The sequence below is a fragment of the Vigna unguiculata genome, chromosome 10 (assembly GCF_037176805.1).
Source record: "Vigna unguiculata cultivar grain cowpea cultivar isolate G323 ecotype 2 chromosome 10, ASM3717680v1, whole genome shotgun sequence".
NCBI classification, from domain to species: Eukaryota; Viridiplantae; Streptophyta; class Magnoliopsida; order Fabales; family Fabaceae; genus Vigna; species Vigna unguiculata.
This window is the reverse complement of record NC_140801.1, coordinates 52459708-52475554: the sequence shown is the minus strand read 5'-3', so window position 1 is coordinate 52475554 and position 15847 is coordinate 52459708. Positions and strand designations below refer to the sequence as shown.

Genomic DNA, 15847 nt, shown 5'->3' with positions numbered 1-15847 from the left:
ATTATTATTATTCGAATCAATATTTATATTTTGATTTAATTTATTCGTTATTTTTTAGTTACAAACTTTGTATTGGATTTATTAAAAAAGGTTTACTGCACCTTATTAATTTTATTTATGAGATTTGTTTCAATATTAAATTAGTTTTTAAATTATTATGTCAAATTATTTTAATCACCGTAACATTATAATGCTTTTAAATCTAATATGTAAATATTTATTAATAATTAGAACACATATTATATCAATATTCAATTTATGATATTTGTTAAATAAAATTTAAATAAATGAAAAGAAAATATAGATATTGGCATTCGAAACAAACTGATTCCATGGATAAAACGAGGTGCATCATCGTGGAAGCGTTACTGAACGGGTTTTTGATAGGTTACGTACAGAGTAAGTATCATATCTCTGTCCATGCAAACGTTATATTACTCTATATTAACCCCGCTCTTATCCAAACGTTATACTACTCTATATTAAATAATTATCCTAGTCTAATTACAATTATTACTTGACTTTTAATCGATAATTGTATGTGATGAAAATTGTTTTACAAATAATGATTCATCCATTATTTATTACAATTTAATGGACTGTCCCGTGCATGAAACTTAATCTAACATTTTGTTTTTTCGCAATTATATCTTTCTGATTTTTTTTTAAAATTTTAAACACTATATTTTAAAATTTATTTTACAATATGTACTTTAGAAACTTTAAAAAATTGTAATGAATATTTTTTTTATAGATGCATCCATCATGTAAGAATTGTTCACGGATGAATTTGATTAAATTGATCATATTTTTAATTATTTTTTTATGAATAAAAATAAATTAAAGAATTATTTTTTATTCAATATATTATATCTATAACTACTTTTGTATTCATATTTCATAATTTCAACTTTATCTTTTACCATATATATATATATATATATATATATATATATATATATATATATATATATATATATATATATATATATCAGACTAATTGGGCCAAACACTTAAATGGGCCAAAACTTTCAAGTAATTCAATATATACGGATTCAATATATACGGAATTGCATTATAACTTAATTTAGTTTGAATTTACATCGAAGAAGAGAGAGGACGGGAACTAGAAACGCCACCATCGGAAACTCTGCAACCTCCGCCAATAAATAGGTAAAAGAGAAGTTAAATCCAAATTTCTTTGTATTTTCTTCTCTGTGCATGATTTGGTTGATTTTTGTTGATTTACTACGGATTTGTATTTTCTTCCTTTGAATTTGTAGGCTTCATATTCAAAACAATTCTGTTCTTTGTTAATTCTGTTCTTTTGTTGTAGAATACTGATGTTTTTTTCTTCTTGATTAATTGATCAATAGATTGATAATTTAATTGATTAGGTCTTAGAAAAATCAAATTCTCTTTTTTATTGTGGAATTTTGGTCATTGACAGGAAAGTTACCTTCATCTTATTTGTTACCAACGAAATTTTGTGGTCCTTTTTACACTAAAAGCATTTATTTATCAGCCTTCTGTTCTCTCTTAAAAAGATGTGAAAATTTGATAATAATTTTGTTTCAACGGAATCTGATAAAATTTGATAATATACAGATTTGTTGTAACAACAAATGCAGGAGTTTGATACTGTTCTTTTTCTTTTTCTGCAACTTTTCTAAGGTTAGAATTTTTTATTATTTTACCCAATATCTAAAAGGAGTCAGAAAATTGGTACGAGTATGTTCTAATGTTACTCTTAGGGTAGGTTCTCGGACTCATCGTAATAAGGCTTTGGTAATTGAAAAAAAAAATATAGTTTTAATAATCGAATATTAGTTATGTATGTATCCGATCTGTTTGGGACTTATCCCAGTAGTTCAAATTTTACGTAGATATTGTTATGCTGATAAAAGGGAGTGTATCTTGAGAAGTATTGGTTCAACCTATTTTAGTGTGTTTGAATATGGAATGACACCACATATATGTGTGTTTGGTTCAACCTAATATAGCTGAATCAATTTTTAATTAGTTGTTTCTTATTCAATGTGAATTTTTTATTTTTTAATTGATTTTGAAAATCAAATACTTACTTATTTTACGTTATAAAATCTATTTTAATCAATTTTACATTAATTTGATATAGAATCTTATAAATGATGTTTTTGGCCTGATTCTGATTTGTTTTTTTCTGGCAGTGATTTTTGCAAGAGTGATCCTTGGAAAACCTGCGAAGGAGCCGTGATGTGTTTAATGAGATGTTTGGTGTATCAGAGTGTAGGGTTTGTTGCAGGGGTAGTGACTGGGAACTACCTGGGTCAAGTTCTTCACGGTGAGAAGAAAGATGACACTGCAATGATACAGGCCAAGCAAGTTCAACAAAAATATGGCAATGATGATGATAAGAGTGATTAAAATACACAGAATGATAAGATTGGGAACATGAATAAAGGATCGTTCGCATTTTGGAGTCATGAATAATTGAAATAGAACAAAACTTTTCAACTATTTCTTTTATTAAAAATAATCATATTCTTTTATAAATAGTTATTTTTTATTTTATTCTCAATTTTGTTTTAATAATCTATACTGCAGAAAATGAATTTCATTTTTACTTCTAGAAAGCGAGAATTTTAAAACAAAACAAATTAATAGAGTAAAATGGAATGGTATTTGACCTTAGTGTACTTGCCAAATATTGATCTAATTAAAACATAATTAATAAATTTTTTGAATTTGGATAATTATGAATCTCTGTAAATAATAATTAGTATAATAATTTTGAAGAATAATTTTGAATTTGTATTTAATATAAATTAGATCCTAAAACTCTTAGAATTTTATTTTTTACTAATCGAGTATAATCCTATCCGAAAACATTTTGCTGAATTAAGTTGCAATGAATTAATATAAAACTCTACGAATATTTTTTTCAACTTTTCAACATTAAAAGATGAAGTCACTTCTCTCCTATTACTTTTTGAAAAATAAATTTATTTTTCTTTAAAATACCTATGTTTTTAAAATACAAAATTTAATACTAAAAAATAATTTATTATAATGTAATAAAAAATTAAAATTAAGATACTTATTTACTAAAAGAAAATTTTGGATTGGTTATAAAAAAAATACATAGTAAATGATTTTTCTTTCTACATTGTAGTGTTTTAATTAAGAAACAACATTAAAAATATTATTTTAAAGTTAATGATTAAGAGATTTTATTACACTTTATTTTTTTAATTTAAGATAGTTTCAAAATTATTTTATTTTTTAAATTACGATTATGTGAAATGGTTTTGATCAATATTTTACTTCTGAACAAAAAATCCAGAAGTTCATTCACAATTTTTTCTCATTATTATTATTATTATTATTATTATTATTATCATTATTTAACCAATGATTATATATATTTTGTTCTAACATTATTCTTAATCCATCATTATATATTTTAATTTAACTTTTTCATTGAACTATTAATCTCAATAATATTAACAATGATAATATTATTTAAAATTATTATTATTTGAATCAATAATTATATTTTGCGTTAACTTATTAATTTGATTGATACTCATTAGTTGCTAATTTTGCATTAGAACTATTGACAGAGTTTATTACGCTTTATTATTTTTACTTACAAGATTTAATTCAATGTTAAATTAATTATTCAGGGTGATATCAAATTGTTTTAACTATGGAAAAACCATAACATTTTGTTTTTAAATATAATATGTAAAAATATGTTTTTGTTGTAAACACTCATATCAATATTTTATCTACGACTTTATTCATAGCTAAAATACCTATTTCTTTTACAAAAAAATAAAATATATAGATTTTTTTATTTTAAACAATTGTCTTTGATATATGAAGCATCCTAATTTTAATTTTACTTACTTGCTAATACTGAATATAGTTTTTCTTAATTAATTATCATCAATGTATAAAATTTTGCCTCTATATATAAATACTATTTTTCAGAGTATTATTATCATCATCAAAAGTATTATTATTTTAATAAATATTTATATAATTCAAAATACTATTTATTATAATTATGTTTATTATTTGAATCAATAAATATATTTTATTTTAAATTATTCATTTGATTATAATATTACCAATTTTGAATTGGTATTTGTCAAAAATTAAAAGACTTTATTATACTTTATTACTTTTATTTATAGGTTAATTTTAATATGATTAGGATTTAATGAAGGCTTAAATTATTTTAATCATATATATATATATATATATATATATATATATATATATATATATATATATATATATATATATATATATATATATATTAACAAAAAGTTTAAAAGTCCATTCATATTTTCTCTCCATTAGTTATTATTATTAATATCTCTTTTTAATTTATTTCTTTAATTAAAACTCGATTTCTTTAATATTAACTTTTTTAACTACTAATATTAATATTATTAATATTATTTAACACTATTATTATTTGAATTAATATTTATTTTTTGATTTAACTTATTCGTTATTTTTTAGTTACAAACTTTGTATTAGACGTAGTAAAAAAGGTTTACTGCACCTTATTAATTTTATTTATGAGATTTGTTTCAATATTAAATTAGTTTTTAAATTATGATGTTAAATTATTTTAATCACCGTAACAAAATTTAAATAAATAAAAAAAAAATATAGATATTGGTACGTTTAATCAGATTCTGGGTTTGTTGGGTTTGTTGGGTTTGTTGGGTTTATTGGCTTATAAAAGCTGGGTACTATACAACTCGTAGCATTTGAAACAAACTGAATCCATGGATAAAACGACGAAGTGCATCGTCGGGGGAGCAGCCCTCCTGAACGGGCTTTTGATAGGTTACGTACAGATTAAGTATCATATCTCTGTGCGTGTAAGAGGTGGCTCGGCCACCACGGAGATCAAGGAAGAGGCAGTGGTCAAGAAAGAGGCGGTGGAGAACATCAAGAAAGAGGCGGAGATCGAGAAAGATGCTGTGGAGAACATCAAGAAAGAGGCGGAGATAAAAAAAGATGCGGTGGAGCAAGAACCTGCCGCTAACAATGGCCAGGACAATTGATTTCTACATTTCATTCTGCAAGTAATATACACTTTTCAGGCATTCAAAATCTGTGGTGAAAAAGATACGCTTCTAGCAGCATAAGGTTGAACAATGTAATTCTTCTTTCTTTGTTATGTACGGTTTGAATTCAGTACTAGATCATCTATAAAAACTTCTTCTATGCTTCCATTCTTACATCGACGAGCCTGAGTAAACCAAGATTGTTAGAAAAGTTCTCTTGGTTAATTTGGTTAATTTGTTAGTGGTTACATGTGTTTATCTAAAACGTGGATTGTAGCATTGCGTCGTATAACTAAAACGTGGATAAAGTTCTCTTGGTTAATTTGTTAGTGGTTACATGTTTTTATCTAAAACGTGGATTGTAGCATTGCGTCGTATAAGAAGAATTTATCCAAAAATTTCTAAACTCATTTCCAGTATTGTCTCATTAATTGTTTGGTTAACCAATAGAAACAAAGTTCTGGAAGTTTTATTGGTAGGTAATATATATATATATATATATATATATATATATATATATATATATATATATATATATATATATATATATATTAAAGTGAATATTTATAAATATGATTATCCGTATATTAACCCCGCTCTTATCCAAACCTTATGCTACTCTATATTAAATAATTATCCTAGTCTAATTACAATTATTACTTGACTTTTAATCGATAATTGTATGTGATGAAAATTGTTTTACAAATAATGATTCATCCATTATTTATTACAATTTAATGGACTGTCCCGTGCATGAAACTTAATCTAACATTTTGTTTTTTCGCAATTATATCTTTCTGATTTTTTTTTAAAATTTTAAACACTATATTTTAAAATTTATTTTACAATATGTACTTTAGAAACTTTAAAAAATTGTAATGAATATTTTTTTTTATAGATGCATCCATCATGTAAGAATTGTTCACGGATGAATTTGATTAAATTGATCATATTTTTAATTATTTTTTTATGAATAAAAATAAATTAAAGAATTATTTTTTATTCAATATATTATATCTATAACTACTTTTGTGTTCATATTTCATAATTTCAACTTTATCTTTTACCATATAATCATTTTTTAAATTTTTAAAAATTAACGGTTACCTTTACAAGTTTTTATAAAACTATTTACTTATTTCCTTCTTTTTTTCTCTAATTCATCAATAAATATTTTCTCATATTTTCTTCATACATTTTACTTTGATAAATATACTTTTATTTTATTTATTAATTTAATAACATTACAATATCATTCATTAGTAATATAATATCATACATATCCAAAAAATGCATACATTTTTTAAAATTAAATAATTACGAAAATATAGTTGTTATTATTAATAAAATAATTACGAAAATATAGATGTTATTATTATCGTGCACGCAGATCTTGAAGTCGGTGTTAAATTATAACGTTACGTATAATTACGTTTATAATAGAGATTATATAGATAGGGGTTTAAATTTTTATTAGGACTCAAATATTTTTTTATAAATTGCTCTTAATTTCATTTGAGCCAACATAAAATTTTCAAATGAGATATCACTTCAATTATTCTAAAGTTTGGTAAGTCTTATCAGTGATGTTACCATTTTATATTTATATATCAAAACATATTTAAATTATTTTATTTACAGAATAATTAAATATTAATAAGAATAAGATATACAAAAATTTAAAAAATTAGTTATACTTTTAAAATAAATAAATAAATATATATATATATATATATATATATATATATCAGACTAATTGGGCCAAACACTTAAATGGGCCAAAACTTTCAAGTAATTCAATATATACGGATTCAATATATACGGAATTGCATTATAACTTAATTTAGTTTGAATTTACATCGAAGAAGAGAGAGGACGGGAACTAGAAACGCCACCATCGGAAACTCTGCAACCTCCGCCAATAAATAGGTAAAAGAGAAGTTAAATCCAAATTTCTTTGTATTTTCTTCTCTGTGCATGATTTGGTTGATTTTTGTTGATTTACTACGGATTTGTATTTTCTTCCTTTGAATTTGTAGGCTTCATATTCAAAACAATTCTGTTCTTTGTTAATTCTGTTCTTTTGTTGTAGAATACTGATGTTTTTTTCTTCTTGATTAATTGATCAATAGATTGATAATTTAATTGATTAGGTCTTAGAAAAATCAAATTCTCTTTTTTATTGTGGAATTTTGATCATTGACAGGAAAGTTACCTTCATCTTATTTGTTACCAACGAGATTTTGTGGTCCTTTTTACACTAAAAGCATTTATTTATCAGCCTTCTGTTCTCTCTTAAAAAGATGTGAAAATTTGATAATAATTTTGTTTCAACGGAATCTGATAAAATTTGATAATATACAGATTTGTTGTAACAACAAATGCAGGAGTTTGATACTGTTCTTTTTCTTTTTCTGCAACTTTTCTAAGGTTAGAATTTTTTATTATTTTACCCAATATCTAAAAGGAGTCAGAAAATTGGTACGAGTATGTTCTAATGTTACTCTTAGGGTAGGTTCTCGGACTCATCGTAATAAGGCTTTGGTAATTGAAAAAAAAAATATAGTTTTAATAATCGAATATTAGTTATGTATGTATCCGATCTGTTTGGGACTTATCCCAGTAGTTCAAATTTTACGTAGATATTGTTATGCTGATAAAAGGGAGTGTATCTTGAGAAGTATTGGTTCAACCTATTTTAGTGTGTTTGAATATGGAATGACACCACATATATGTGTGTTTGGTTCAACCTAATATAGCTGAATCAATTTTTAATTAGTTGTTTCTTATTCAATGTCAATTTTTTATTTTTTAATTGATTTTGAAAATCAAATACTTACTTATTTTACGTTATAAAATCTATTTTAATCAATTTTACATTAATTTGATATAGAATCTTATAAATGATGTTTTTGGCCTGATTCTGATTTGTTTTTTTCTGGCAGTGATTTTTGCAAGAGTGATCCTTGGAAAACCTGCGAAGGAGCCGTGATGTGTTTAATGAGATGTTTGGTGTATCAGAGTGTAGGGTTTGTTGCAGGGGCAGTGACTGGGAACTACCTGGGTCAAGTTCTTCACGGTGAGAAGAAATATGACACTGCAATGATACAGGCCAAGCAAGTTCAACAAAAATATGGCAATGATGATGATAAGAGTGATTAAAATACACAGAATGATAAGATTGGGAACATGAATAAAGGATCGTTCGCATTTTGGAGTCATGAATAATTGAAATAGAACAAAACTTTTCAACTATTTCTTTTATTAAAAATAATCATATTCTTTTATAAATAGTTATTTTTTATTTTATTCTCAATTTTGTTTTAATAATCTATACTGCAGAAAATGAATTTCATTTTTACTTTTAGAAAGCGAGAATTTTAAAACAAAACAAATTAATAGAGTAAAATGGAATGGTATTTGACCTTAGTGTACTTGCCAAATATTGATCTAATTAAAACATAATTAATAAATTTTTTGAATTTGGATAATTATGAATCTCTGTAAATAATAATTAGTATAATAATTTTGAAGAATAATTTTGAATTTGTATTTAATATAAATTAGATCCTAAAACTCTTAGAATTTTATTTTTTACTAATCGAGTATAATCCTATCCGAAAACATTTTGCTGAATTAAGTTGCAATGAATTAATATAAAACTCTACGAATATTTTTTTCAACTTTTCAACATTAAAAGATGAAGTCACTTCTCTCCTATTACTTTTTGAAAAATAAATTTATTTTTCTTTAAAATACCTATGTTTTTAAAATACAAAATTTAATACTAAAAAATAATTTATTATAATGTAATAAAAAATTAAAATTAAGATACTTATTTACTAAAAGAAAATTTTGGATTGGTTATAAAAAAAATACATAGTAAATGATTTTTCTTTCTACATTGTAGTGTTTTAATTAAGAAACAACATTAAAAATATTATTTTAAAGTTAATGATTAAGAGATTTTATTACACACGTTCTTAAATGTAATTCTCCAGGTATCATATGTTTTTAAAACATATCTTGTTCAGAAAAGCTTATGAAAATAGATCATCCATAAGTTACCATTAAAATACCCTATAAGGTTATGAAACGGTGTTTGGACTCAATAAAGATAGTATAAGTGAGTTTTTTTCTGCACTTTCATAACATTTTTGTTGAACTTCATATGTCCTTTTTTTTTCGTTTTATTTTTTTAAATTGTATAATCTGAAAGTAACGCTTTCTTTTAAGAAAATTTCAAAGTAAAATTCATAACAAAATAACTGAAATTATCTTTTAATTTCTGAATTGTATACCATAAAAAAAAATGGAAAGTTTCTCTATATGAGGTGCATGAAGAGGCGCAAACATTAATAATGAGTGGATGTTTCTTTCTGTACCCATCAAATTTCTTTCTGCACCCCATTACAGGATTCCGAAAATTTGGTTCCAGAGCATGAGTGGGATGGAGTATCTTCAGGAAAACTAAAAAAAAGCTAAAGGAATGGTTATGAAAAGTTTTAATTCTTGACTGTTTCTTCTTCTATTTTGACTAAAATAAATAAATTGTTTAAAACATGAATTAGGAAGTAAATTACATATATACTTTTTATAGTATTAGTTAATATTCTTTAAAAAAAATCAACAAAGAGCGTAAGGAAAAAAAGAAAAATTGTGGAGTGTGTATTCTCTCTTCCATTAAAAAATTCCAATGAAAGAAAAATATTCTTTTCTTGTTCTTGAGCTTCCCCCATATGCATACTTACTAAGTTGTATTATAATATATGAAAGGTTAAAATAATTAGGTTAAATATGTTTTTATGTCTTAAAATTTTGGAATTAGTGCATATTGAAATTTTGAACCAGTTTAGTCTTTCATCTTTTGAGATACGTGAATTTAGTCTTTTTAATCAAATTTTGTTAAGTTTATTTGACGTTTCAAAAATTACATACGAAACATCAAATAAACATAACAAAATTTGATTAAAATGACTAGATTTATATATTTTAAAAGATGAATAACTAAATTGATCTAAAATTTTGAAATGGAATAATTTTAAAATTTACTGAAAGTTGAGTAACAAAAACATATTTAATTCTGAAATAATTGAAAAAAAAATAACAAATGTTAATGAGAAATGAAAAACGTGCGTGTTATTTCTGTCTTTTCTTTCTTTGGCGTTTGTCTCTGTTTATGGTTCCTAGGTAGACACATGAAAAGGATGACAACCAACATTCGAAACCAAACTTTGTTTTTTTTTTAATTGTTTATGTTTTAAATGGTTTTCATTTATTTTTACCACATGATAATTAAATTTAAATTTAAAATTTTAAAGTTATTCAAACTCCTATCATCAAGTATATCTTAAATGGTTAATTTCTTTTACTATATAGTACGCTAACATAAAATAAAATTTACAATTAGTTGAATAGAAACACGATTTATATATATAAATCATAAAAATAAACGCTGTTTTACTTCTTACAAAAATAATTTGGAATTGTGCTTACATTAAAAATTAAAAATGTAGAGTGATAATCATTAATGTACTCTATTAATGGTAACCAAATTTGGCATGTGCCACCGAATTCGATAACAATTGTTACTTACCAAGAAAAAAAGTATAATACATCCAAAGAATTCTCCACCATAATTTATACAATTAATAAAATAAGATAACACCATAATTGAACATGAAACTAAATTAACAATAAAATATTAGTATTTAATTAAAATTAATCTTGTCTGAATAATAGGTAAGAATAATTTTTTTATCAATCCACAAGCACGTCATTGTTTTAAATTTATAAATATTTTATTTGTTTTTTTTAGTTGAAAGACGAAGAAAAAAAGTGAAACTTCATTCCACGAGTTCATTTTTCCAAGTGATATTTGGTACCACAAATTGTTTTTTCTTTCTTAGTCGTTCGTCGTCTTCGATTCTTCCCCAAATCTCAAAACCCCGTCGGAGGGGCATCGTTGTTCATTCCATTTACCTCAAAATTTTGCGACTTTTCAAACCCCTATTTGGATTTTCCATCTGGGTCATCGTTTACTCGATCGATCCGTGGGTTTAAGTTCAGAGAATTAGCATTCGTCTCGGGGTTTAATAAAGTTTATGCATTAAAATCCCATCTCAGTGGGAAGTTTAGGGTTGTTGTGATCTGGGGAAAAATGGAATCGAGTCGAAGAGCGGTGGAGTCGTACTGGCGGTCGCGGTTGATCGATTCAGCTACGTCCGATGAAGATAAAGTCACACCCGTTTACAAATTGGAGGAAATCAGCGAACTTTTGCGTTCTTCGCACGTTAGTATTGTGAAGGAGATTTCGGAGTTTGTCTTAAAACGTTTGGAACATAAAAGCCCAATTGTGAAACAGAAGGTACTTAAAAATCCATTTGGTTTTGGTTGATGTAACCTGCTTGAGATTGGATGAGTTGGATCTGGATGGGTCAAACTTCAAATTTTTTATTTCTATATACTTTTTTATTGTTTTTGGGGTGCGGGGAGTTTTTGGAATAGCTGCTAGTGTTTGCATAAGGGATGAAAGGGATAGTGGATTTGAAAATTGAAATAGTTAGAATTAGGTTTGCAATTATACAGTGTGAAGTTGGAGGTGGGGATATGAGAAAGGATTATAGTGGTTTTTGGTGTCAGAGATTTGAAATTGCATCATATAATCATTTATCTGAACACTTTATGCTGTGTTACATGCTTGTGTTAATGTTGGCAGGCTTTAAGATTGATAAAGTATGTGGTTGGGAAGTCTGGCGTGGAGTTCAGAAGGGAAATGCAGAGACATTCAGTGGCGGTTCGTCAGTTGTTTCACTACAAGGGACAGTTGGATCCTTTGAAAGGTGATGCACTAAATAAGGCTGTGAGAGACACTGCTCACGAGGCTATCTCTGCCATCTTTTCAGAAGAGAATAGTAAGCCAGCACCTGCTGAAGATCTAAACCGGCGGATACAAGGGTTTGGGAATAAAAACTATGAACCGCCACAGGAAGATAAAAAATCTTTTATCAGTGAGGTTGTTGGTATTGGAAGTGCATCAATTAAGCAAGGGCTTAATACCTTAACGCAGGGACATTCGCTGATGAAAAATGATCCTGGCAGCTATAAGAGTCCAAATCTTCGTAGATCGTTGACCAATGAAACAGAACATGGTGACAGATATGAACCAATTTCGTATCATAATGAAGCTCAGAGTAGTTTTGGAGGTTCAAAGAATCAATCCTCTGGTCCTTGGAACCAAGATTCAAGAGTAACTAAGACGGAAACATCAAATGGGGAATCTGGTGCAAGTTCTGTAGAGAGTAAGACAAGAGAGCATAAGTTACTGGAGACAATTGTTACTTCAGGAGGTGTTCGCCTGCAACCCACTCGTGATGCAATTCAAGCTTTCCTAGCAGAGGCTGCAAAGTTAGATGCATTGGCTTTATGTCATGCCCTTGAACTGAAGCTTCAATCTCCAATTTGGCAGGCATGTCTATTATGTTGATTTTTTTGCAGAAATGTAAATTTAGACATGAAAAACCGTGTGAAATATACAGATATGCACTTGTTTATTTATATAAGTCTTTAGGATTTACAGATTATTTTCATTCTAAGTATTTTGGGATCAGAATATAGCGTGACTTTACATTATATCTTTATTTGATTGCATTGATATTATTTTTAACTTGTGTTGTGTGAATAATATTTGCAGGTTCGCATGAAAGCTGTTTGTGTCCTTGAGTCCATTCTGAGGAAGAAGGATGATGATCATTTTTCACTGGTGGAATCTTACTTCACTGAAAATAGAGATGTGGTGCTGAGATGTTCTGAATCTCCGCAAGTCTCTTTACGGGAAAGGGCTGCGAAGGTACCCTCATTATCTATCTAAATGAATAGCTATTACATGAAGCTTCCATATCAATTATTTTACACTTTGCACTTATTTCAATTTTTTTTAATGTGTGATTAAATTCCCTAAAGTTTTGGTGATGAAAAAACTAGTGAACCAGCAAGAAGAAAAATTGGTCATATAGAGTCAACTAAGGTAATGATAGATTATAGTTTGTACTGAACTTATGGTTATATATTTAATCAAAAAATATTCAATAGTGACAGACTAAAGTCAGCAGCTGTGGATAATATGCTGTCACTGTCCCTAATGTAAAGGTGGTACTTTGTATGATATCACTAGTTTGTGCTGAACTTGTTACATATTAATCTAAGAATATTCAATAGTGACAGACTAAAGTCAGCTGTGCATATTGCTGTCCCTAAAGCAACAGTATTAATTGGGTTTGGATGATATCATCAAAGGTTTCTAAGCTAATTTGATAAGCAAATTTAGAGAGCGCTAGCCTCTCAGGTTTGAAATTTTAGTTCTAAAGGTTTATCACTGGTGATTGGAGAGGAATGTATTGACAGGTTATGGATGGGCTTTTCATGTGAAACCTTATAGACTGTGTAGGTCGGATGCTAATTATTATAATGGAATCTGAATTGTGAAACAGCTTTGATAATTAATATTTTGTTCTTAGCTTCGGAAGTGCAGATACCAGTAAGAAATTCCATGTGAGTCTCACCCCTGTAAATGTACTGTTCTGTTTTTTTTTTCTTTGTCAATTGTGAATGAAATGAATTACGCTATACCAAATGTCTAAACTGTCATTTGTAAATTTTTAAAATATTTTAACGGTAATAGCTTAGACCTAGTGGATGAGGCTGTGTTGCTGTTGTAATAGCTTATTAGACGATTGGCACTCAGTTGATATAAGCTAATAAGTTTAAGAGCAACCTTTGTAATTTAATTCAGCACTTGGCCCCTTGATGGACAGGTTCTTGGTCTTTTAGGTGAAGGCCAGTCAAACAGCTCTGCAATTAATTCAGAGAATGCTGTGAAAACAGAGAATGCTGCTGTTGTGGAGCTGCCTAACTTGATTGACACTGGTGATTCAGATGATTATCAAGGAACTGAGGACACTCTAAAGAGTGTAACAGATCAAAATATATCAACTTTGACATCCACTCCTCTGGTTGATGATTTATTTGGAGATTTCAGCAGCTCTATTGGGGCTAGTCAAGAAATAAAAAATGATGATGATCCATTTGCTGATGTTTCATTTCACACAAGTGAGAACAAAGAAAATGCTGATGATCTCTTTTCTGGGATGACTGTTGGTAGTGATAAGCAGAGCAATCATGAGAGTCATAGGCAGGGGAATATCAACGATCCTGGACTTTTTGACATTTTTACTTCCAATTCTGACCACGGAAACCATAAGGAGCTTGTTACTGATTTAGTGGGTGGTCTATCAATCGATGAAAATACCTCTAGTACAAAGCAGAATCCTTCCATGCAATCTGAATCTTTATTTTCAGGCTTAACTGACCATATTCCTGGCAATACTTCAGATGGCATGTTGAGCTCTCAGCCAATGGGGTTGAATGTAAATCCAATTTTTCCTACTGGTGCTCTGCCTTTTAATATGCAGCCTGGCTTCATGTTGAACCAAGCTTATTCTTCCCAGCCTCTTAATTACGGTGCCATGGGAACTCTTTTGGCTCAACAGCAATTCTTAGCAACAATGGCTAATTTCCAACACCTTAATAATGTCAACATGCGAGATGATGGTATTACTCAAATGGCTGGTCCCAATGGAAGATCACCCTTGCCAGACATATTTCAACCAAATTTTCAAACTCAAACTCCTAGCTCAATGATCAACACCTCAAGGAAAGAAGAAACTAAAGCATTTGACTTTATCTCTGTAAGTTTGGTGTGAATACTTTACAAGTACCTTCCATTGGTTTACTTTTTGTTAAGGATCTGGTTTGAATTTTTGCATTTTGAAGTGAAGATTCATTAGTATTCAACTTAGCTACATGAATGGAATGAAATAATTTAAAATGTGATTTTTATCTTCAAAAACAAGCCCCTCGGTATTTTACCGGCAATCCGTCGAAACGTAGGTTTGAATGAAAAAATCCATTACTGAACACCTGCAAACCGATAGCCTGGATGAATAATTTACCTTGTTAGATCATGGTGCCATTTACTGGTTTGCTTTTCCATAGATGAAAGAGGTAGAGTACTGTTCCTGTTCATGTTCATGTTAAAATATGGTACAATTTTCTATATTTAACACATTTAAGTTTGAATTGAATGATAAACGTGTGCTGTCTGGAGAATTTATCGAGATGATATCTGTTGTTTAGCTTTTGGTTTATTAACATACATCGTTTCATGCTTGTAGGACCATATGACCTCTGCTCGTGATTCAAGGAGAATGATTTAAACTTTAGATCTTGTGTTGTTGTGGAGGATATTTACGGTGTGGAATTGCTGGACATTTATAGATCAAAAACAGTTAATAGTTTCGTTACCTGTGCAAAAAAGTTGTTTTTCTGTCAGTGGTGGAGCACTACAAATGAAATTCTACATGTCCATGTCGACAGCAAAATAATAAAATGAGAATACGTTTTGGACATGAAGAGATTCAAAATGGTTGTCGCTTTGAATAGATTTTAGCACAAGAATGTTGTGTAGCACTGTAATGTTTTATTTTCATGAGTATGTTCTGTATGTAGTTAATGGTTGAGATATTGCAACTGTAATTCAGGCTTCAAGTAAATTACAACTCAGATTTTCCAAATGTCCATTCATATTTATTGGTATCCATTATGTGTGAAATGAAGAACTTCCTTCTAGACTACGTGAAAACTTTGCTGTAGCTTTTATGAAATTACGCGTATTGTAATTTAGCATTTTAACGTTTAAACAAGATAATTTATAT

At 27.9% G+C, this 15847-nt stretch overlaps 1 protein-coding gene and 2 long non-coding RNA genes across 3 annotated transcripts; all 3 read left to right on the top strand.

The window, feature by feature from the left end:
* The first annotated feature begins 1065 nt into the window (after window positions 1–1065).
* On the top strand, window positions 1066–2535 carry LOC114165032 (uncharacterized). Its single transcript, XR_003599678.2, has 2 exons — window positions 1066–1173; window positions 2190–2535. It is a non-coding gene; the product is annotated as an uncharacterized LOC114165032 (long non-coding RNA).
* A 4361-nt stretch (window positions 2536–6896) lies between these two features.
* On the top strand, window positions 6897–8366 carry LOC114167558 (uncharacterized). The gene is made up of 2 exons (XR_003600263.2): window positions 6897–7004; window positions 8021–8366. It is a non-coding gene; the product is annotated as an uncharacterized LOC114167558 (long non-coding RNA).
* A 2549-nt stretch (window positions 8367–10915) lies between these two features.
* Window positions 10916–15706, top strand: LOC114166316 (protein MODIFIED TRANSPORT TO THE VACUOLE 1-like). Its single transcript, XM_028051030.2, has 5 exons — window positions 10916–11442; window positions 11794–12543; window positions 12769–12924; window positions 13889–14821; window positions 15308–15706. Exons 1-5 carry the CDS (start codon window positions 11236–11238, stop codon window positions 15347–15349), a joined length of 2088 nt encoding a protein of 695 aa, XP_027906831.1. The 5' UTR covers window positions 10916–11235; the 3' UTR covers window positions 15350–15706.
* The last annotated feature ends 141 nt before the right edge of the window (window positions 15707–15847 follow it).